Below are 25771 nucleotides of genomic sequence, written 5' to 3'. Positions count from 1 at the left end.
CGTTTCTGCTACATTTTTTTCGTTTTTTTTATGTCTTGTTTTCCATTTTTTGTATTATATGTTATATGCTTTTTGAACATTTTCTCTGTCATGATAATAACTTTACACACACTGCTGATTTTGCAATTTATTTCGAAGCAAATATTTCTTTCGATTGCAGTCCGTTAGGTAATAGGTAACTCAGTCGAGCAGTATCGAGCTGCAATCGGCTTGTTTTATTTTACTTGTAGGGGTGTATCAAAAGTCAATTTATTTCTAATACTAATTTACTTTTTATGGCAACAACAACTTACCTTTACATATCAACAAAAGCATTTTTGCTTCTGTACAAAAGTTTATAGACGAATCCTTGAGATTTAAATAATATTTCTTTGTGTGTATCATTATTATATTTTCTTTTGTTCTATATTCATATGCATGACAACTATTGTTATTTCTAAGGAGAGGAACTTGTAAGTTGTTAGAACTTGTTTCTGATCCTTTTGTTTAGTCAATAAAATATGTTCAGACGGGAAACATTGTTGAACTTCGATGCATGGACCTTTGAATTTTTAAATATTTCATGTTAAAGGAAGATAATTTCAACGAAATAATAGACAGTATTAAGTACAGTTATTATTTTATGTTTTATCATTTTATTGTGCACTTAAACATATCGGACGAGTTGTTCTACAGTCACCTGCCTGTTATCTAAAGACTTGTAATGTTTAATTGTACTCCTATTAGATATTTTATTAAAGGGTTGGCGATATTGTTCTTAAAGTATAAAATTTTTAAATCTCTCTGTTTATTTATTTACTTATTTATTTATTTATTTATTTATTTATTTATTTATTGATTGTTGTCGCTTTAGATTTTCGAGAATAAACGTTTTTATAACGTTTGAATTGTTCCACTTTCGTCAATCCAATTATAAACGATTCGTTCTTTGATACAGATATAAATAAAGTTCTGATAAAATTTAAACAATACTCTTATAAAAAGGTTTTTAACAAGTTCTTTCTTTTAAAGTAGCGTTATACACTTTGGACTCGTATGAGGCTGTTTCAAATGTAAACATCTCTTTAAATAATCTTTTTTTTTTCTCGTTATTATTTTTTTTATTTGCAACAGCTATGGGGTTTTGGATATACTTTAAATGTACCTTCCCAATTTTATAAGAGAGATAACTCTCCATGTACAAACGGCCATATTAAAAATTATTTCAAACTTTTTTCCCCTTCTTGACAATTTAGCATTTTTACCTTTGTTCTATCTGTCATTTCGGAAAGATATGTGGATTTATTAGAATGCTGTTCGCATGATTTGCGCTCCAGAAGAAGGATTATAACGTTTCATATCATAAACGTAAAACACAAATTTAGTATTTTCTTAATAATGAAAAGCAAGGAGTGGATGACCCGACAAGTCAACATGTACAATATAGGCCTCAGCCTTAGGACTCGGGCTCCTCTTATTTTATTTACCGTACATTAATGGTGAGACGCTGAGGGATATTTGTATCAATTCCTTGAGAGTACACAGATACAAACTTTAAAGCAAAAACAATTTGAATTGTTACTAAAGAAATGGTAGTAGATAGCTAAAAAATATCCAAAAAAACATATAAGGATCTTATGGTTAATTTGTTGATCATCCCACATTTGTACATGACAAATGTATCTGTCATCCATTGTTCTTAAACCTGATATAGACTGATTTCTTTTTTTCAAAAACAAGGAATAACCCTTCCTTGTGAATTCAACCAGCTGAGCGTCAACTTTTTATGTAACATATTATTGATCAGCAATCTTCGACAATTATGAGAAAATATCTCCTTTTTACATGGTAATTGGTAGTTTTCTAGAAAGGAAATCAATGGTATGAATGTGGACTAAGGAACTCTGTGCAATATTCACAATTTTGAGGCGGTTGATAAGCATAGATATGAGTTCGTTGGTATTATTGAGTTTCGATTTTTTGCTAGGAGTTTTATGTGAATCATGAAGAAATCAAAGTATTCATAGTACAGATAGGCTCATTTCTCGTATGGACGTCGTAAGGTATTTTCATTGATTGATTGGGGGTGGGGCGAAAAGAGTTAAATTGAACCAGATTTGACCTAGAAAATAAGATATCAAATTGTAGAACATCGTAAATATTAAGTTAAATTTATGTTGTCACTTAGATTAACGCAAATCATGAAACAAAAGCAGAGTTGAACTTGATAATGTTTATTGTTCATTTACGTTTGACGACATAAAATGTGTTTCAATACATGAACTCAAGTTAATACAACTTTATTCATCAATGCACATTTAACACTGTGCCGGATAATTATGCTAGTGCCAAGGTGGCATTTTTGCACCCGTTTAAGCTGCATATATTGAAAAAATGCAAATATGCCATATGATAGACCATTGCTTAAAGAGTTAACAACCACCTTTCAAAAATAAATTCCTATAGGAAAATAATTTTTCCACAGGAAAAACAATATTCCGATAGGTAATTTGAAATTTCTTATCGGAATACAAGAACTTCCTATAGGAATTTCAATTCCGATAGGATTTGATAAAAACCGATAGGAAAACTTAATACCCGATATGAAAACTACATGTCTGAATCAAATTCCTACAGAAAATACCATTCTCCTACAGGAAATATAATTCCTATAGGACTTTTAAAAAATCCTATAGGATTGTCAATATTTCCTGTAGGAGAATCAATTCTCCAATGGGAATTATCATTTTCTGATGGGATATTAATTTTTAAAGGCAAATATCTCACCTGTCAGGTGAAATACACTAAAAACGAAAGTGGTTATATAATCTCTAGGCAATGGTCTATCAATTGGTATATATGGATTTTTCCGAAACTGCATCTTAAGCGGGTGCAAAAATGCCACCTTGGCACTGGCATAATCATCCGGCACAGTGTTATTTTTAATTCTTAATTTGCATGCATCATTTGCGCCAGCACCAACTGTGTCAACATAAAATTGATTTAATTCATCAGTCTATGTTTTGTTTTTATATCGGTTTTCAAAAACATTCGAAAACGGGTTTTCGTGATTCCTGTAATATGTTTGAAAACGTGTTCATGATATGATATCCACTGTTTTTGCGGACTAATAAGATTCATTGAGCGATTATAAATTAACTGAATTTATAAGCATGCTGATACATACATGCATTTATATTGATACTCTGAATGTAATACATCGTCAGAGGGTCAGATATTTAATACCGCCACTGAAAATAACTGCTTAACAAGCTTAATCTCGCGGCAATTTTTACTCTAAGTTCTTCTAAATCATATGTAAACAACCTATTCTTGCGCTCAGCAGCTCTCCATTAAAAGTAATTAGATTATAACAAAAAAGAAAATTATAATGTGAAATTTAAATATACATCAGATGTAAAGAAAGTGTTGTGGTTTCTATGCTAATGTTCAATAACACCATAGGAGATGATCCTGCTTTTTTGCAACACTCTCTTTACACTTACTGAATTACAAGCAAATACATGCTAAGATTTCTTTTAAGTTTGAACTACATTTCTGTGCAGTTAACTATTTCAACAATTGTAAAGTCAACATCCGGTGCCGTGTAACAAAAAATACTGCTTACGCAATGAACCAGGCTAAAAATATTCCAAGTTTTTTTATCTGATGAATGTTTGATTTTTAGGGTGGAGGTAGATCGCGGAGAGGGAAGGGGTGCTGTCAAACTTTATGTCCACTGTTTAATTCATAAATTTATATCGATCGCGAGTTTCAAGGAAGGAGTGAAGGAATATTTCTATTTTATGTTTTTTAACAGACCACAATTATATAACGATAAATAAGCGGATGCGCGCGGCTGGTACTAGCTTACATGAAAGAGAGATCCATCCTTACATAGGCCGATTTCAATCTGTTTGAACCCTTTCATTGCATCATGCGGACCGTGTAGTGCTTAAAATAGACTCGTGCGGTTCCTCGATGGAACAGTCGGTTAAGTATAGTATTTGAAATCGATAACGAGCGACACGGAACCTTACCCGGAAAAAATAGTTTGCATTAAAATTTGTTTTAATCATAGTTGGAACAATGTTTATTTTTCATTATACATGACCTTAGATCAAAGGCAATATTTGGGCATAAAGTTTTGTGTTTGGATATAATCCTGTTATCACTGTTTATAGAGTATTTTACTTCAGACATATTCCTGTTTTATTAACAATCCATTATATTGGAGGTGAGGGTACTGAGTAAAAAACACAATTTGTCATTCTACATTTTTGATTGTATGTTTACACTCTAGAAAAATCATAATGACATTTGAAGAGTTAAAATGATAACGTAAAAAACAGCTTTTCGTGTATTACTTCCGGTCTTCATATGCTAATAAAATCTGAAAACGCTTTTGTCCTTTCTTGATATCACTCTTCTTAGAAAAGAGAGAGTTTGAGTCACATGAATTAACCCAAGTTTTTAAATCGCCCACCACTGAAAACGAAGATTGAAGCGGCAAAAATAAACCGGGTAAATAATAATTTTAGTGGATCCTTTTTCTTTTACTCACTTGTAATTCTGTTTTCTTTTATAATGACTTGTATTCATGTCATCTCCATAGCGACATTTAGTCAACGTCCTGCATAAATAAATTAAAACAACAGCAGAGTGGGTTTTTAGTCACTTCAAAGTATTGCTCTTGAACCTTCCACTACCGGGTACTTTAATTTAGATAATGATTCGGCAACCTACATCCCTTAAAAACATGATTCCCGTAACTTCTGAGGAAGAGAACAATATTTTAATGATTCCCCCCATCCTTAATTGATGAGTTGCATTGATTTTGACAACAAATGCTTGGGAAATATTATTTGCGTGTTATTTATCCTTAACACGCTACAGGAAGTTGCATAGGTTCTATTGGGCAATCATTTAGATCAATGCATTGATTACTAATAAGATCAAAGAGTCCGGTTTATATATAATGCAACCTAATTATAATTATTAAATTAATTCCTCCCTCTGCAATAAACTTTAGATGAAGTGAGGCCGTGTGATGGTGAGCGGCTCTACAAATTTAATCAAGGAATAAGAAATCATTCTTTGAGTATTTTGAGGTGATGAAATCAAATAAAGCACGAAGGGCTTTATGATAGATTTGATCACGCTCCGACCGAAATTATCACTTTATAATATTCAAAGAATGGTTCCTTATTACTCATATTAATGTAATTTCAAGCCATTGTACGATTAGATATTTAAAAATAAAAAAGCAAACCCCGCTGGCGACATTTGAAGTTATGGGTTATATAGTACAAAATCGATACGTAGTGTAACCACAGGCAAAGACACTGTACAATGTAAATAGTTTAGGTTCTCGAAAAAAAATCCATAATGGCAAGTCTGATAATTTTTAAATTGCTGTTATCTTTTTTTGACAGATGAACATTTTCCGATATCACTGTTTCATGAATGAAAGATATATACTATATTACAAATGTTCTGTGTAACATCTTATTAGGTCTAATAAACAATCAGTTAAAAAATTTTAAAAGCAATTTTCTTAATTTGACCTAAAAAATGTGTAAAATAAAACGTTACTTATAAAACGTACTCACTGCTTCTAATTCAATAGGAGGTACCTCTCTTTTGAACATTGACAATGGGGAATTTAAATAGGTTGATGTAAGTCCTCATATGCAATATTTTTAAATGTGAGCATAGAAATTGAAGTTCAGACATAATTGTCCATATTAATTTCATAAATTCTGAAAAATGATCATTCAAAATGAGTTTCCAAAGGTCAATTCAAATTGGTATATATTTTCAATACGCTTTGTATACACTGAAACTTGTAGTAACCCAGAAATTTATGCCGACGTCACAAAATATAGTGCTCTCGACCTGTCAAAGTACCGAAAGTTTTATGGATGCTCCATAATATTTCTGCCAAAGCATATTCATGATGTAGTGTTCAAATATGTTATACCAATAACGTACAGTCATATTTTATGCCCCCTTTGTGGTAAAGCGGTTGTTGCCTAGTAACCGCCTATTGTTCTGTTTGTCAATCATTCTGTTGCTGTGCACTTTTTTCCTATATTTTTAAAGGAACAATTTCGAACCTTTGATCACATGAAAAAACCAAATTGTTTTCATTGCCCATATAAAATCTATACAAACTTGAAGTTGAAACTTGATTTTCATATGGAACGCTCTGTATGCCTCACATGTATGTAGGTTGGTTCATAATAGTGAGGTTTTTTAAAAAAATATATCATATTCTGGTTATTTAATAACTGTAAAACTCCGCCCACGCTCATATGAAATATGAGGGGTTCTAATGCAAGTGGCCACATTCTTATAGTGAATGCATTTAGATACAAAATGGCTATTGCGTAATATATTAAAGCACCATTCTAAATGAAATTACTGCTGTAGATGATAATAAAGCAGTATATATCATAATAAAGCAGTCTTATAATGATATAACCACAGTATATTATTGAAAAGCATTATTCTATAATAAATCTAACCACAAAAGGTTGTTATGGTGTTCCATAGTTTAACATATCGCACAGACAAGCCAAGAAATAAATATATACAATATAAGCCTCGGCCTGAGGCATCGGGCTCTTCTGATTTTATTTACTGTACATGAATAGTAAGACCCTGAGGGATAAACATGTACGTACCATTTGCTTGATATTGCACAGATTCAAATTTTAAAGCTAAAATATTTTTAAAGAGAGATTGGGGAATATCTGTGTAATTTTAAAGCTCAAAGTTTTTGAATTATTCATTACTTAACAATGGGTAGTGTTATATATAGTAGGTTTGTTTAATAGAATATTCTGGAGTGGTCAGTTATTCTTTCTAGAATATTCTTGAGTGTCCAGGTAATTAAGGTCTTCAGTTTCCAACGGAAGGCCTTATAGTTTTCTCACAGTTTCTTATTGAGGTCTGCCCTTTCCAACGGAAGACACTATTGTTTTCGTACTGTTTATTATTTTTTTTTTCCAAATTTTGTGCACGCGATTTTCTCGAAAACTACTACACCGATCTCAACAATTTTTTCACAGATGATGGGACATTATCTGAATTTTTATATGTTTTTAACATTTTTGTCGTCGTCACTTCCGGTCCGGATTTACGGTCGATTTTGTAATTTTTTACGACCAGTTTTGTGCAGAGCTGATCTCAGAAACTTTTAGAGATATGACTTTGAAGTTTTCAGGATAGGTAGAGCATGGTTTGAAGTTGTGCACTATTTAGTTGCTTTGCACCAGTGGTGCTATTCCTTGGAGCTCTATTAGGCACGAAAATGGGGTACAAATTTCGAATCAAAATTTTCATATATTTTGATCAGTATCTTTTTATCGGTTTATATTTTGATAAGACTTATAGAACAAAAGTAGTAGAAAATCAAAAGTTCTATCCAATAAAATCAAGAAAAAGGGGCTGGCCCCTTTTATTCGGACCAAGAGACTCGTAAAGTCTATTACGAATAACTTGAAAACGATAAGTATTTTGTTATGCATTATAAAATCAAAGTTGTTGATCTCTACATTATCGGTTTGAAAAAGTCATCGTCAGGCCCATGTTTGACGTAATTAGGTTTTTTATTCTTTATCTTCAAATTTGGGGGGGGGGGGGTAATTTTGAAATTGTATCGATATTTCATGATATCATTTAAACTATAAAAAAAATCGGACGGAAGACCTACTCGTTACTCGTAATGAGGTCGTATCTAGTTAAGGTCTTCCGTTTCCAACAGAAGACCTTATTGTTTTCGTACTGTTTATTATTTTTTTCCCCCAAATTTTGTGCACGCGATTTTCTCGAAAACTACTACACCGATCTCAACAATTTTTTCACAGATGATGGGACAATATCTGAATTTTATATGTTTCTGAATTTTTTGTCGTCGTCACTTCCGGTCCGGATTTAAGGTCGATTTTGTAATTTTTTACGACCAATTTTGTGCAGAAACTATAAGAGATATGACTTTGAAATTTTCAGGATAGGTAGAGCATGGTTTGAAGTTGTGCACTATTTAGTTGTTTTGCACCAGTGGTGCTATTCCTTAGAGCTCGCTTAGGCACGAAAATGGGGTACAGATTTCGAATCAAAATTTTCATATATTTTGATCAGTATCTTTTTATCAGTTGATATTTTGATAAGACATATAGAACAAAAGTAGTAGAAAATCAAAAGTTCTATCCAATAAAATCAAGAAAAAGGGGCTGGCCCCTTTTATTAGGACCAAGAGACTCGTAAAGTCTATTACGAATAACTTGAAAACGATAAGTATTTTGTTATACATTATAAAATCAAAGTTGTTGATGTCTACATTATCGGTTTGAAAAAGTCATCGTCAGGCCCATGTTTGACGTAATTAGGGTTTTAATTCTTTATTTTCAAATTTGGGGGGGGGGGGTAATTTTGAAATTGTATATATTTCATGGTATCATTTAAACTAAAAAAAAAAATCGGACGGAAGACCTACTCGTTACTCGTAACGAGGTCGTATCTAGTTAATATATTTTTTTCCACAAATTTTGTGCACGCGATTTCTCGGAAACTATCCAACCGATTTACACCATTTTTTGCACAGATGATAGGAAGTGATCTTAAAATATTTTGTTTCTAATATTTTTGCCGTCGTCACTTCCGGTACCGATTTATTGCTGATTTTGTCGCTTTTTCGACCCATTTTGTGCACGCTTCATCTCGAAAACTATCAGAGATATGAATATGAAATTTTCAGGATTGGTAGAACATAGTCGTGCCTGTGAAGTTGTGCCTATTGTTTTTGTTTTATGCCAATGGCGCCGTTCTTAAGAGCTCACTATGGCTCGAAAATTGGGTACGAATTTTGTTTCCCTTTTTGTACACACGATTTCTCAAAGATGGCTCAATAGATTTTCTTGAAATTTTTAGGAGTGATAGAAATAAATTATATCTCAAGTATCCAATTTTTAATTTTTTCCAAGTTTATTTCCTGTCGTCCGTTTCCTGTCCCGCGACAAAAAGCTTTTAACATTGAGATCTCAAAAATGATAAGAACTTGAGCTTTCAGACTTTGTAGGATTATAGAACTATAGTTGTACATGTCTTTAAATTATTTTTTTCTGTTCGTCATAACTTCCGGTCGGCACCGGAAGCACTTCAATTTTTTTTTATTTTACATTTAATTTGTTTCATAAAGAATTGAAATATAAGTAATAATCCTTACATATGTCATGTATCCGATGTTAAAAAAAGCAAAAAAATTGTACTTCCGGTGAGATATCTCAAATATCTCAGAAAGCGTTTTTAAATAAATGTTTTACCCACGAAATCTCAGAGAGTCAAGTGATTAATACACAAAACTTATATAGATAATAGAGATTCGATAGAAAATGCGTTTAATTGCTTTCATTTTGTCAACCGTCATTTCCGGTCCAAATCCAGCTGTTTGAAAGTTTAACTGTTATTCTTTAACAATTTTAGTTCAATTAATAAACAATAAAGTACAAGTGTCTAATGTTCAAGAAAAACTAAGTTTTTATTTTCACTGAGCATTTCCGTCTGTCCGTTTCCTGTCAAGAGACAAAAAACAAAGGAATCCACTAGATCTCAAAAACGGTGATGACTTAAACAACCAAACTTTTTTTTTTTTTTGTTTTTTTTTTTTTTTTATTGGGTTTTTATATAATAAAGATAAGATAAGATAAACAACCAAACTTTGTGGGATGATAGCCCTAAGTAGGTATCCATGTTTATTGTTGTCACTTCCGGTCGTCACCGGAAGCACTTAAAAATATGTTTTCCTTATTTTTTTTTTACATGGAATGAATACCGGTTTATCATTACACGATCTTACATATGCTAAATAAGCAAACATATTCTACTTCCGGTGAGTTATATCAAATATCTTAGGTACCTATCTTTTTTTACAAATTTGATACCTGCGAGAATTTAGTCACTGTAAGTGATTGAGACACGAACATTTATGAATGATAGACAATTGATTGAAGATGTGTTTAACGGGTTTCTTTTTTCAACCGTCACTTCCGGTACTCACGAGAAGAGTTCATAGAATTCATGTTTTTAACAAGTTTAACCGATTGTTTTTGGTGTTTCATCTAGAATAATAACAGTGATGTACACTAGGCAAATGTTTAAAAAAACCTAGCTTTTATTTTCATTAATCACTTCCGTTCGTCTGTTTCCGGTCTCGAGACAAAAAACCTAGTTTCACCAGGATCTTAGATTTGGCAGAGAGTATCGATATTTCATTGTATCATATAACACAAAATCGGACGGAAGACCTACTCGTTACTCATAACGAGATCTAGTTTATGTAACTTCTTGTACATATAATTTCTAGAATTTGCTAGATTTATATTTTAGTACAAATAACCTGTAAACAATGCTCATAGTAGACTCTCAATAGACTTGTGTTCGAAGACATTAAACAATTATCTACTTACTGGGACATTGTGATTTGAACTATTCGGCAGGATGAAACGGACACTCTTTAGTTAGGGTTCTTATAGTGTAAGTTGTATTTTTATATTAATATATATAAATATATTAGTGTAAATAAATTATTACATTTAAAATTTACTCTTTGTGACTGATCTTTGCTGGGTTATTCTGACCGATAACAGTAGTAGCGGAAAAATCATATTCAAAACATTTATGGCAGATCTGATACCGGTAGTTAATTTTTTATCATCCTGCCTTTTCACATGACAATTTTATCGGTTGTGCATTGTTTTATAACCTGAGATTGAAATTAATTAAGGACAATGTTATTACAAGTTGTCTCATACCTTCATCTCACATAGATTAATCTTAATTTTGTTCCAACATATAAGGTATAACAATTCCCTATTAATTCAACCAGCTATGTGCAAACTGGTTATGTTAAGTATCATTGATCAGAAATCTTTGACAATTACAAAAAATATCTTCATTTCATATTTGGTAGTTTCTAGATAGGAAATCATTGTTATGAATGCGGACTAAGGTATTATATAGCATTGAATCATGATTTTTTGAAGTATACACTCTCATAACTGCAGCGGTGTGTGCATACAAATTGAGTAACGCGCATTAGCGCGTTATGAAAATTTGTATGCACACACCGCTGCAGTTATGAGAGTGTATACTTCAAAAAATCATGATTTAATGCTTATATTTACATTTTTTTAACTTCTTGCCTTGTCGGCAAATGTGATTCATACCTTAAAATTCCTATCTTATCCTAAGGGTAAGTTTATATTAATGGAAGAGCCACAGTAACAGCCACAAGCGTGAACTTTGATTTTCGCTTGTGACGTTGCAGTTTACAGCGTTTAACGTTTGTGACGTCATAATAAAACTCGTCGATTTGACCTTTGACTACTTGTTGCATTTAGAGGCATTTGAAGATCACAGAATTTAATGGAAAAACACAGTAGAATGTAAATATTATGCTATATTTACAGCTTCGAAGCGGCTGATAAGCCTGGATATGAGTTCTTTGGTACAATTAAATTTCACATGGTCGTCGGAAAGTATTTCATATTGGGGGACGAATTTCATCGATAAGGGAGGGGGTATATTAAACCATGTTTGATCTTGAAAATAAGATATCAAATGGTATTACATCTTTAACAGAGCTCGATAGCCGTATCCATTATTAGACTATATGGATCTCCTTTAAAAAAGAGTTAATGCAAAAATCTTTTAATATATTGAAATTTTAAATATAAGATATATGTGTTATTTTTCTTTATCAAGTAAAACTTATTGCTTAAAACATACTTTCTAATATTTTATTGTAGATCTTATGGTTAACTTGTTGATAACCCAGTTTCCTCAAAACAATTATTTTGATATTGTCACTTAGATGAAGACACTGATAGAAACAAAGCAAAGTTAAACTAAACCATGTGTGTAGTTCGTATACGTTTGATGACATAAAATTTGTATTAAAAATCATACGAGTATTATTCAAGTTAATGCTAGAGAAATTCATAAATATGTATTAGCGTCAATTGCGTCCCAAAAATGATTAATCTTGAAGTACCGGTCTATGATCTTATATCAGTCTACAAACACCTTCAAAAATGGATTTCTGTCAATCATTTGATGTTTTTGAAAACGTTTGCAGAGCATTTCAAATCGATAACAAACAGCTCATAAAACTAATCGGGAAATTATAGTATGGATTATATATTCTTTACATCAAAGCTGGAACAGTGCTCCCTTCTCATTATTCATGTCTTAGATAGAAGTCATGATGTTTTGTGCTGGGATGTATTCCTGTCATTTTATATTTTAACATTAAGTTCTTGTCGTGCATAAAAAAAACAGCAAAGGGATTTTTGGCCACCTCAAAGTATTGTAAAGAACCTTTTCCACTATTTAAAATATTGATGACGAGTTTACATCTCTTCATAAATGGGTCCCGTAACTTCTTAGAAATGAAACAATACTTCTATCCTTAATGGTTCAATGTGTTCAATTTGTTTTTAACACCACATACTTGGGTTATAAGCTTGTTTGCCTATTGTCTGTCCTAAGCACGCTACAAAAAGGTGCTTTAGTTCTATTGAGCATTTGTAGACCATCCTACAAATTGAGCTGGTCGATGGTTTTGTATTCAGCAAGATTATCAAGGAACCTCATTTATTCAAGAATGCAAGACGATAATAAATGTTTTATCAGGAAACAAAGTCAGAAGGCACAAGCTTAGAAATACCATAAAGAAATTCAATTAACAGTCCCTTTTAATTTGATGGAAGTGTGAAAGTAGCAATGTCATGCTACATATATAGGCTAAAACACAATTGAAAGCTGGGGGCGAAGTGAAAGAAAACAAATGGTTAATTTCTTTTAACCGTTTCTGTTATATTGATGTTTACTCCCTACAGATACAAACCTATCACTTCATATCTAAATTGGAACCCGTTATCGATCCTTCGTAGATAGGATACCACTTACTATATATTATGAAACGTTCTTAAAAGGATATCAATCAATAATGAAGGAGCGCTCCTTATGGGCGGTACTCTTTAAGTCAAAATTAAGAAAGCGCGGAGCCAAAAATTACCTGAACGAGAGGTGTACGAGTTTCATTTTAGTTTTTTTAAACATTTTATTGAATCTTTTCTAATTTCACATGATACAAAAATAGATAAATATATAGCATAATATTTTGCAAAAGAGTTATATATGAGAGAAAATTAAAAGAAAAAAGAGAAAAAAGGACAGACAGGCAATCACATCATGTATATCAAACAAAAAACAGCTATGTATATTTTACTTATAATATTAGTTGTAATGGATATTGGGTTCCTAGGTACTATCATAGCTAATATACATGCATATGCTACCTATAGTAAATCACAAATTGTTCTTTAATCTCTTTCATATTCTGAATATTTGCAGTTTTTTTAAGAACATAAATTTCTGAATAAGGAGAGGGCATGAGGATCTTTACTTTTTCTTCCTCGCCTACCATCATATAGGGCACTCATGAAGATCCACTCATTAATAAACTTATGAGATCGAAGATTCCATCTAATATAATGCAATCCAATTAAAATCCTTTAATTGATTAATTCTTTCCTTATGCAAAACACTTTAGATGGGTGAATCGTTTTGTAATGAGCGGCTCTACAAGTTTTGTGTAGATATGGTTCTTGAAAAAAATAATTTCGTTTTTACATATCAAGTCCGATAACTCTAAAATTGCAAATATCATTTTAAGACAGTGTGACATTTTAAAATATTGTTGATCAAAAGATGAAAGATATATTATATCTCAACTAGTTGATTATTAAACCAATTAGTTAAATAAAAGCATTTTTTCTTATATCTCTTTTTTTCAAAATGTTTCAAATAAAACGAAAATCATTCAATTTTAACGATTAAAAGAGTTATAGATATACTGTGTGTATTTTGGTTTTTCAAAATCGTTTTTCTAAGATGAAAAAACAACATGTCTATGATTTTTTTTCTGCCATTTCAAATGAAGGTAAAATAAACATTAACATATCACAGAGAATATGTATTGTACTTTGATCAATTTTTATATGTCCCTTGAACTAATTTGTCTTTTCACAAAATTATCACACGAGAGAAGCTTGAATCAGTTTTAGTTGAAATGATTTACTACTGGTTCACATACAACTTATAATATTGATTTCCCTGGACTTATTTATCTTTTCCTTGGCATCTACTCTACTGAAAATCGGATGTAGTTCACTTGTATCAATCTAAGAGCAGAACAGAAAGCAAAATAAACCGTTGAAAGCAATGCATTCTATTATTACGTCCCTTTATCGCGACTTTATCGAACTAAAATCGTCGAAAAACATCGCTGTCTCCCTTACTCTAAACTTGGACTACAACAAAACTCATCGTAACGAAAATTTCATGGATGCCCCTTCGAATTTCTATCATATCATTATCATGATCTAGTGTTCATTCTGTTTTGTTACATAACGTACAGTCATAATATAGGCCACCTTGAGATGGACCGCATGTAGCTTAGTGTTTGCTTGTCATTCTGTTTGTCGGTCAGCCTGTTGCTGTGCACTTTTTTTCTCGTATTTTGATAAAGGAATGGTTTCAAAACTGGATCAAAAAAGAATTCAATCAGGCACAAAAACACAGCCTTTTCCTACGATGTCTGCCCCCTATTAAGTGCATTTATAACATTGCTATCGAGAGGTTCTGAACTTCAACAGTTTCTGCTAAATATAATAGAAAACAGTTCATAGTCGTGCTGAAGCAAGTAACAAATTGGTCGTTCATGGTAGTCACTAAAGGAACCCAAATTGTTATCATGACCGTTTAAAATTTATTAATACACACTTAAAGGTATCTCCATATGTGACGCTGAGATGTCTCACATGTATTTTGTTTGGTTCTGTTTTATTTTCAATTTTATCATGATGTGGCTATCAACCACATAAGGCAACCGTGGCGTTCCATACGATAGCTCATTATATTGCGCAGCAATATTACATGTAGATTACGAATTATTACGTTAAAAATGTATAGTTTTATTGTAATAAGATAAAGTGTACAAAAAATAAAACACGGTAATATGATAATCTCCTCGTGGCTACAATTTGTATACAAGTAGATATTACGTAAATATATATGTTAGACATATATTAGATGTACTGCGTATCTACAAACTGATTTATGTTCAAGATCAACAGTATACAATGGCACAAAAATTTTCATAGAAACTTGACAGATATGAATATACCTAGCAATAGTCGTCCATTGGCAAAAACGTGGCAAAATACTCTATGTACCTTTAAGAATTTTATATCACAAACTGTACTGAATATTTTTATTTCGTCACTGTAATTCAATATTCCTTTCTTATTTCCCATCACTCACTTCCTGTTCTTTTGTGATTATCTCGTTCACTTCCTCTTCCTGTTTTGGCACTCCATCTGAAACCACTTTCTCTGGAAATTTTTCTAATAAGTGATAGAGTGGTTCTTCTTCCTTTGTCACTTCTCCTGAAAACTTCCCTTCCACCAAAGATTTATCCGGATTACGACAATCTTCAATTTCTTTGTTTGTAACTTCATCAGAAACCACCGTCTCACAATCAACTTCGTTACCAGGTTCTAGTCCCACTTTTTCCACTTCCTCTAAAGCCCCTTTTCCAGCAGAATCAAAACCGACTGTATCTTCTTCGAACGCCTCATTCACGGTACCGCTCTCGTCGATACTAAAAGTAACTCCAGGGCTACCATCTCTCATCGTGTTGGTACCATTTACAGACGAACTAACATTGTTAACAGTATCCACGTTATTTGGAATTCCCAAAGCATCTTGATTGGTGGGCGCTATTCCTATTTCCGTTTCCTCTTCGCCTCTAATCCTTTCTACGTTAGAAACGTCATCCGCTCGACGGCAGTCGTCTGCGCAATTTGAACCTCCAGTTTTGGCCAACAGTTTACCTGGAGTAAGATACCCCATGATGTCCAGTCCATGAGAACTGGAATTGTTCCTTGGAAGGATAGGACTCAACTTTCCATATCTAGTTGGCGCTTGAAGGACACCCTCATCGACGGATTTTCGGGGATCAAACGTGTAGAATCCTTTGGCGCAGCTATCGCATTTCTTCATAGCGCTCTGTCCAAGGACATTTTGGTTTTCAACGGTTCCACCTCCATGAAAATAAGAGTCATAGTTCTGGTTAACCCAGATTGGCTGTAAAGTAAAACAAAAATCGTTTAATCGAATTTTTTAACAAACTGAGATATTTTAACAATTAAAACTAAATATTTTTTTTGTAATAAAGAAAAAAATGTCCGATTTTTAAACCCGTCCTTCTTATGTACGTTGGTCAATATAAGCGTTTGGCAATAGACAAAAATTATTATGGTACCATAACAAGTGTATATGTATTTCTGACTTCATTTTTAAATTGAATACTAGAATTGTACCCCTATCATCTGATTTTAAAGAAATAAACTTCAAATACGCCCCATAGATTATCACAAGAAGAAAGTTAAATAATAAGAAAAATATGTTACATTACATGAATAAAATATTTCATATTCATTAAGTGTAATTCTTGTATTAAAAGTAAATTGTCAGTAAACACAGTACAGTAACTATTAAAGGCTGATGAAAAATCATGTTGAAAAATATTCGATTTTTATAAATATAACGACTAATAATATTAAAGTATTTAAAAGGTATTATACATACATTAATTCTCCTGTTCCTTGCATCATGCATGTCCTCTATTTTGTTATAAATACCGCTCTCTATTCTAGGAAGAGGACGGTGTAAATTGGGGAAGTCGTTACTGCTCAACGATGCACGCTGTTTTTCCCTACAAAAACCAAACATATACAAATTTCTATTTGTGCAAAAGGTGGGTTTGATTTCCCAATGCTCAGCAGAGTGTAACTGGGCAGCTGTGGCCATTTTAAAACTATATTGATCCTAATATAAAGAAGAAATCTAAACAGCAGAACATTCAACTTTTAAAGCTTAAATATTTAGAATTATTCTCTACTTAATAAAAGTATATAGCTAAATGTTCACATCTAAAATAAAACAAGAGGCCCATGGGCCACATCGCTCACTTTACCAACAAAAACCATAATTCCGATCAAATCAGCATTATACATGTAGTAACTAATTCAAAATATCTTGACAATTTGGTATAATGGATTGTGCACAAAAAGTTTAAAATCTTCCTACTTAAATCAACATTATCTTTATTTAAAGAATCAAACTCCTTTCGTTTTTTCAGTAGTTGTGAGAAGATTTTTCGCTTTTCCTACTTAAATGTCCCTCTTTTGTAGCCCCACCTTTCTCCATGGAACCGTGATTTGATTAAACTTTTATCTTCACACTTGTGCTTTCACACAAGTTTAAGCTATTTTGGCTGATTGCTTTTGAAGAAGATTGAAATTTGTTCTCTATATTATTCCATTTTAAAAATTCACCACTTCATTGTAGCCCAAACCTAATTTTGAAAACGATGCCATATAAATCAAGATATATATCGGGGTGTCAATTTAAACTGTTGCCCCCCCCTCCCCCTAAACAGTAACTATTTACACATTGTGCTGTTCACCGATGGGTTTTTCTGTAGGGGATGTGAACGGCTTCGTTGCCATGCATCTTGTTATTGAAGTAAAAAAAATTCCGTTAACATGAGTTAGAGTGTCAGATGTTATCATTGTGTACAAGGGGGTTATTCTAACCCTATGACTGATTAAACATAATACACAGCAAGTGTTTATTCTATGTGGCTGCAAATTGAGATTGTTCTGGTACATAAATCACATTTCTAGTTTTGTATGGTTCTTTTTTTTTGGAGGGGGGGGGGCTTTTCAAAGTATAGCTGGTTTCATAATTAATGGTTTTGGATGCATGAAAGAAAATGATGAGAAAAAGAACTTTAAGATGTCTTTCAGAGACTTCCTTTTCATTTAAAAATGACCTCTAACGCAAACAGATTCATTTTTAATACATTACACGCGAGTCAATGTGTTGAGCCTAAAGCAAGCGAAAATGTTACTATGTTTATGTGCATTCATTATATATTAAGTTATACTTTCTTCAAAGCAAGTAATCAATGTGTAGCGTAGCTCATCCGAAGGATGAACTCTCCTTTTCACAAATTCAAAAACCAATCGAATTCCCAACAAAGTTTTAGCGACAAGAAAATGGCGTTTCTGAAACGGAAACCTATTTATTTCTTTGTGGAGATGCATAGCAGTTTCATCACAGCAGTTCGCGAACGACAGTACTTGTATTTTAAAAGCAGTGGTGATGTGTACAATATAACATTAAGTAACAAAACGTTTTAGAGTGAAACTATTTATTCCTAGATTTTGTGTGGGGGTTTTTTCGGAAACAAAATGTTTGTACTTCAAAGTATCTTGTCAACGAGATATGTGTTGGTTTTTCTCGGACCTTTGCTTCTGTTTTACGTTGCTATAATTTTTTCTACTAGAAATGGTAAGTATTAAGAAAAAAAACGGTATAAGTTAATCAACAAATTTCTTGTGTGTGTGTGTGTGTGTGTGTGTGTGTGTGTGTGTGTGTGTGGGTGTGTGTGTGTGTGTGTGTGTGTGTGTGTGTGTGTGTGTGTGTGTGTGTGTGTGTGTGTGTGTGTGTGTGTGTGTGTGTGTGTGTGTGTGTGTGTGTGTGTGTGTGTGTGTGTGTGTGTGTGTGTGTGTGCGTGTGCGTGTGCGTGTGTGTGTGTTTGTCAAGAATGTTGATTACTTTTCAAGTACGTTTTTAAAATAATTCTGCCTTCTCAAAAGGGGGGGGGGGGGGGTCGATGATTTTTTCTTTAAACTCAACGCATTAAAACGAATTAAAACCTTGCAGTTTACACAAGAAATAATAATTTTTCGTTATTTACAATTTTGTCCATTTGAAGAATTCAACATATTTCAATTTCAAAGAAATTAACGTATTTATGGGATTGATGTGAGAAAAAGATAAACATTAATTCTATTCTAAAAATATGTATATTTTTGTATATTTTGTTTTAAATTGATGCTGAATAGTTCATGAATTACACATTAAATTACTTATCGAATCCACCTTGAATTTTTAAATAAGAATTTAGAATTTTTTTCCCCAACTCTTCTTGAAGCAAAGCAAAGTTTCTGATGTTTCAATTACTTTTTAGTAAAGAACTTTTTCCCCAAAGGAGTAAGAATTGATAAAATATTTAATTTTTTAAAAAGTATATGGGCCCGGCCATTTTTACTTTTAAGCTGCATATATTTTATGTAGTTTTAGTTTAGGACCTTCTGAAGCTGACCAACCTTATGGTCTCCACGGGCTAGGGAGGTGTGATACACAGGTATCTCGGATGAAGTCTCAGGTGTATGGTTAATGTATGCACATACAGGGCCAGGTAGATCATGGCCTTCATTGGATTTTATATATTTTTCATATATTTTATGAAGTTTTCGGAATGCCACTGTGTTATTCTAGGTAGGTTGTAAGCGATCATCATATTTTAAAATCGAAACGGATTGAAAATGTTAGCGAAAGTAGGAGTGATTTTACAGCTATACACAATGTGGCTACAAATTAAGATTGTTCCAGTACCCAAATTACAATGCTAGTTTATTATGCATGGAAAATATGTAAGATGAGAAAAGAGGGTTGTTTTTTCAGAGATTTCTCTAATTTCTTATTGAATGAATGACATCAAACTAACGCCACGCCGAGACTTAGATATATTAAGTAGTCTATGTGTATCTGAATGTTGATAAACGGAGAATACTTAAGTATTATTTTATGTCATACGCATCTATTGAATCAAAACACCCAAAATAAACACTAGCTGTGTTTCGCTTTAAATTGGTCATGGGGGCTTTACATATAATAATGACCTTCCTACCCCTGTAAACAAAGACAACATCTGACACCCTAACTTGTGTTAATTGCAGCTTCTTACTTCAATACCAAGACGTCCAATCACTTAGATCCGCTACAAAGCAAACCACTGGCGGACAATACAATACTTGGTGTCATATTACATCTCTCTTTACGATTAAGTCATGGATGTATAGATGTGCGATTATTTCTTTAAACAGGGGTCAAGAAAACAAAGCGCTGAGAGAGAGAGAGAGAGAGAGAGAGAGAGAGAGAGAGAGAGAGAGAGAGAGAGGGAGAGAGAGGGAGAGAGAGACTTTAGGGTGAAAGAGGACGATGAGTGCGTTTTTATTTCAATTTTACTCTTACATTTTATTCAAATTTAATTTTGAAATGTATGGGGCTGATTTATTCTGTGCTAATATGTTTACTATATTTATTTTTAGTAAACGTTCTTAATGCAGGTGTTGCTTAAAAAATTTTTGTTATACAATATTGGTCAGTTTTGTTTTGAAATTTTATGAAATTATTTCTTACTTTGATTTTCCTTACATAAAGATGTTTTGATCTTATAAAAGAAGTATTATTCACATATTGAACATCATTTTGTTTTCCTTAAAAAATACATCAAATATACCCTTTGACACCGTTTATCGATAGCAATGGTCTTATTTTCGCTTTTTTCTCAAACACTTTTACATCGCAAACATTTAATAAGCAGGAATTGCATCCCTGTATTGCTTGCTGTTGTAGAAACTTTTTAATTGCAAAAAATAACTGATGCAGATAAAAACATTTTCGCAAATTCTGTAACACGCGAAAAAAAAAATGGATATGCATAAAACATACATAAGTTACTTAATTGTAGTTGTTAAGAGGCTGTCCAAGCAAACATCAGGCGAATATATAAGAAAACGTTGCACATCGATTTTCACGAATTTTTTGTTGTCCCTCTGAAATATTTTTTTTGTATTCTCTTTTAACCCACAATAATGATGATTTGCTTGAAAAAATAATTGAAGTGGTTATCTGGACGGGAAGATATATATTTCATTCTCTTATATAAATCATTGAAACCATGTACCAAACTGTGAGCTTTAAAATCCAAATACATTGTTATTGGTGAGGGTTTGTATTTTTTATAAATGAGAAAAATATTTTGACTTTTTATTGATAAAATAAAATGAGTGGGAAAAGCTTGCGTTGAAAAATTGTAGACAAGTATATTTTGGTAATGTTTGATAATTTCAGTTACCTCCCTTGCCAAATGAATATTTAGAGGCTTAAAAACTTAAGAAAAAAATAAAAGCAATAAATTTTCAACTATAAATAATTCATATAAAATCAGCTTAATTGTTTATGATAGACATAATTTTTTTTTAACGCTGAAATATATTTTTAAAAAATATTCAGTGCGGGTATATTTTCAAAACCAGTGTAAACAAAGATGGCCGCCGCTAACGTCTGTGCACAGCATGCTGCCAGAGTTGATTGTTTTTCGGTGTTTTGGTGATGTTGTCTCGATCTCAAATACCATTGGAAGTTAAATCAGGTCGCCAATAATAGTAAGCATCCCGAACCTTTTATTGAAACTGAGATGAATTACTGGTACCAGACGAATTTCAACAGGTCAGCCAACAAATTATGCAGCTATGGGTACATTGATGTACACATCCACTCCTCAAAGAAAAAAGCAAGAGGTGTTCACCTGATGACGACAGAGGAATGTTATTTCTTGACAAATGGGTAGTTCCAGAGGGGTCAGGTAAATAATATGCATTGAGAGAGAGAGAGAGAGAGAGAGAGAGAGAGAGCATTCTTACATTTATATTATTCAATATCAGATGTTTACTTGCACATTTAATTTGTATTAATTGCATTCACATACCATGAATAAATCTTTGTAAAAAGAAAGTACAACAATAATCATAGAGTGTTACATGTGGTTAATATTGGGGAAATATCCTACAAAATTTTTAGATAGGATTATGTTGAGATTTGGAGTACTCTGTTTTTCCTTTGATAGGTCAATTTAGTCTTCAATTTTCATCTCTTTAATTTTCGTAATTGAAAAATATTGCTTTGTTAAAAATTAAAGAAAAAAAATGTTATGAAATGACGAGTTTTTATAACATACACAGCAGAAAATATGGGGTGGTTTTTCTTTGTTAGCACAGCAATATTATTTAACACAGCAGCTATTGACTTGGCAATCGGTCAGAGTACATATCTGACATGTGACAAGAAATGTAAATAAATAATTTCACACACATGATATTAGTATTGCTAATGATAATCAGAATATGAAATGGAACCTCTGTATGTGTTCAACAATATTTATTATCAATTTTTAAGATATCTTAACACTTGAAGGTACATGAATTTGTTTTATAAAGTGTTTCTCTATTTTTTTTTTTAGAGAAGTGCAAATGAAATATTCTTCTGGAAAAAACTATCCTTCTATATTTAGACTTGGATAAAACATGTAGGAAAAAACCCCTACAAGATTACTGAAAGAAAAAAACCCATCAAGTTGCTTGGCATGATGGATCTGGATGACTTTTATATCATCTGATATCATGGGTATAAATGATTTTCCTGCATATGAAACAGTGAAAGTGTGCCGAATAAGAAAGAAGATCAAGAAGGGGGTTCAGGGATTATGTGAAGCAGTAATTTGAAAGGATATATTTAGATGGCGGAGAAACTACCATAACTAGATTTGCAAGTCATTATATAAATGGCCACATTCATTTGAATTAACCAATGTTTTCCTAAGGAGTGGTTGAATTTCCAAGAAAGATATCACTTGGAATTTGTTTTTCTCAATTAATCATCTGCACATTTTTCTTTAATGAATAAAGGATGCAAACAAGACTAAAATAAGATGCTTTTTAGTTTGTCGGATTGACCACGAGAGAGAGAGAGAGAGTTGAATGAACTTGTCTTCATGCATCATGCACTGTAGGTATATGTTATCATTTAGCATTTTAATGCTCAATAAATTGTTAAATTGTTATCTTGCATGAGTTTATTCTCTGTTTATTTATTCCAAATTGCTACTGCACACTTTCTTAGATAACTAATTTAATTTTAATGTTATTATTACTTAGTTTGCTTATCTTCATATATTATGGTTGTTTGTCATACTATGAAAGTAACTTATACTAGCCTAGTTAATTTGTATGTTAAGAGATTTCAATATCTTGAGTAAATAACTAAATTAAATATATTAATTAGTACAACAGTATCCAAAGTTAACATGCAAATACATGTACTGACATCACTTAGCATTAGCAATATTTTAAAATAACACTGTCCAAGTAAATTGTCCAAACATAGCATTGCTACATGTAAATGAAATGTATTCTTTCACTCTTATGCACTGCTTATTTATTCAAATATGTACCACATGCTTGAAAGTTAGTCAGCTGAGTAATTTAGAAATACATTTTTAAAAAGAGGAAAATACAGTTTAAAAGAGTCACACTGATTCTTAAATGACCATGGATTTGATTTGGGAATAGGGTTTAAAGTGTGGGGTTGTTTCAAAGCATACTGTCCCATGTATATTTTAGCTGCTCATCATACATGGATTATAAAATGGATTAGTATGGGGGATCCAAAATGTGGGGGGGGGGGGGTTGTGATGTCTGATGTTTCTGCTAGATTCATTGTGGACTTAGTCTGACTAAATTATTGTTGTATACCAGTCTGTTTATGTTAATTTTTACCCAAAAGTTAAACACCTGCCTAGAATTTCCAAAAGCTACCCGACTGAAAGTAGAGGTCACATTTCTTAGTTCTCATTCCAAAACAGTTGTATGCATTCATTTTGAAACTTGGGATTGAACAAGTTGCTAATGGCACTAATATAGAGATAATAACGAATTCAAATGTTACTACTAAGAAGAAATGATTTGATATATTTATGTGTATTTGTACAATATGGAATTGTTATAATTGTTTTGTTTATATAAACAACAACAAAAACCCCTCAAATTCAGTAGTACCAATGATAAATTGGATTTGACCTTATCGCACAATTTGATAAAAAAAAAACTTCTTTATTTAATAAGCTAATACCCCTTCAATATTATTATCCCACCAAGTTTATTACCAGTTTAAGAAGAAAATGTTGGTTAATACTTATTGAAAACACACAAATACATTGAATTTAAAAAAAAAATTCAGTTTTACACTGCATTAATTATTATTCCTTAATCAGTGATTAACACATTTTGAATCCTTATTCTCAAATTTATGTATTTCATGAAATACTGAAAATCCTTAAAATAATTTGAATGTATATTAGACCATCCAAATAGTGAAATGTTCAGCTAATTTTCTTCAGTTGTGAATAGGTTTAGCAGACTTAAACACAGTTTTCAACATTTTTGTCAAAATGACCTTTTTGCACTTAAAATTATGAAAACTGTTGGTTTTTGATGAGTGACCATTATTTCTTTCATCATAAAGCATTTCCTATTATAAAGATTTAAGCATGTATTAAATTATAGTCAATATTTGTGACATGAACTCTGTCATTCACTGTCTTTTAACAATAATAATAACATGTTATGCATGGAAAAACTTCATTTTCAATGTTAAAAATGGGTAATTTTGTGCAACTGCTTCTATGAGACCGATGCTGTTCCCACTGAATTTATTTTTGTTTCTCAAAATTTCATTTCTCAGGTTTATAAAGATGCCTCATTTTTTCCTTTCATGAAAATGTATTGGATTTTATTGAAATTTCAAATTAACATTAAAATACCAGAATTTTTGTTTACAAAATATGCATCAACTTTGATAAGGCATATATTTTTTTTTGAAATATATTTATACTTTAAAAGCAGTCTAAGTTAAAGAGTTAAGTGTGTTTAAACTAAATAATATAATTTTTAAAAAGGTTTAATAGAATAAAGTAGTTTTACAACTGATCAAACTTCACAATATTTTTACAACTTCTGTGACCTTTTTGCACTAAACATGTTCCAAATTCAAAAATAGACATGTTTCTGCCTAGCTAGGCATACAATGAACTTTTTCTTTCACATGTATTACAAGCATGTTAAAAAGAAGTGATATACAAAAATTTATTGAAATCCAAGACATAGCATGTGCAAAGCCCTGCCTGAATTTTGCTTGGACAGCCTCTTAACACTGTAGCAAACATTTAAGAATCGTTTGCATTGCATTGTCCAATGATGTTATACTTACTGAAGCGAATACATACAAAACATTGAGCCTGTCTATGCGTTGTCATTTGATTTGAATAAGTAATTATTTCAGATTGGTGTCGTTCTGAATAATCGATCTCTTGCTGTCACTTTCATTGGGGATGGAATAAGACAGAAACTTATATGCTGGTTTTAGTGCGTTTCTCTACGATTCATTAGGGATATTCAAAACTGTGTTTTGTCAGTTCAGCGTTGCAGTACTGTAGTATAATTACTTTTCTTGTTTACTGTTGATTACATAGGATAAACATTGGTTCAGTTCTCCATCAAATCGACCTTCATGTCACTTGCAATAAAATATTTTGTGGATATTTATTAGAAAGGCGGGGGAAGGCAGCTCCTATTTGCCATATTACGAATTGGATATAAAGGGATAAACAAATCTTTAAAATGGATTTTAGGGTTTCCTCAAAATGTTTCGGAAAAATATTTATATTTTTAGCAAAAAAAAAATGCTTCTCTCTCTCTCTCTCTCTCTCTCTCTCTCTCTCTCTTCATAGCCTATATCAAACAAATTAAAAGTCGAAGGAAGAAAAAATGTAAGCTGGTAAACATAGTAACATGTATACGAAATGGAAATGTCAAAAGGAACGCATGAACGTTGTCTGTATTTTTTTTCTCGTTCAACACAATGCTACCAAAGTTATCTGTTTTGTTTTGGGGTTTTTTATTTTATC

The 25771-nt window shown here is 32.0% G+C and overlaps 2 protein-coding genes across 4 annotated transcripts in view; one reads left to right on the top strand and one right to left on the bottom strand.

Annotated features, from left to right (window-relative positions):
* LOC117680643 (carbohydrate sulfotransferase 1) overlaps positions 1–25771 on the top strand; it is a 165338-nt gene that overhangs the window by 105761 nt on the left and 33806 nt on the right. The gene's annotated exons all lie outside the window — the stretch shown is intronic.
* The window catches only part of LOC105336881 (uncharacterized), a 133930-nt gene continuing 123201 nt past the window's right edge, over positions 15043–25771 (bottom strand). Inside the window, exons 6-7 of the mRNA XM_066082506.1 lie at positions 16702–16828; positions 15043–16197 (exon numbers count right to left, since the gene is read on the bottom strand). Coding sequence (XP_065938578.1) covers positions 15355–16197; positions 16702–16828 — 970 coding nt within the window. The 3' untranslated portion in view covers positions 15043–15354. The remainder of the gene's footprint in view (positions 16198–16701; positions 16829–25771) is intronic.

Source organism: Magallana gigas, chromosome 4 (genome assembly GCF_963853765.1).
Source record: "Magallana gigas chromosome 4, xbMagGiga1.1, whole genome shotgun sequence".
In the NCBI taxonomy this organism is placed as follows: domain Eukaryota; kingdom Metazoa; phylum Mollusca; class Bivalvia; order Ostreida; family Ostreidae; genus Magallana; species Magallana gigas.
Note: the sequence above shows the minus strand (reverse complement) of the source record. Positions and strands in the feature narration are given on the sequence as shown.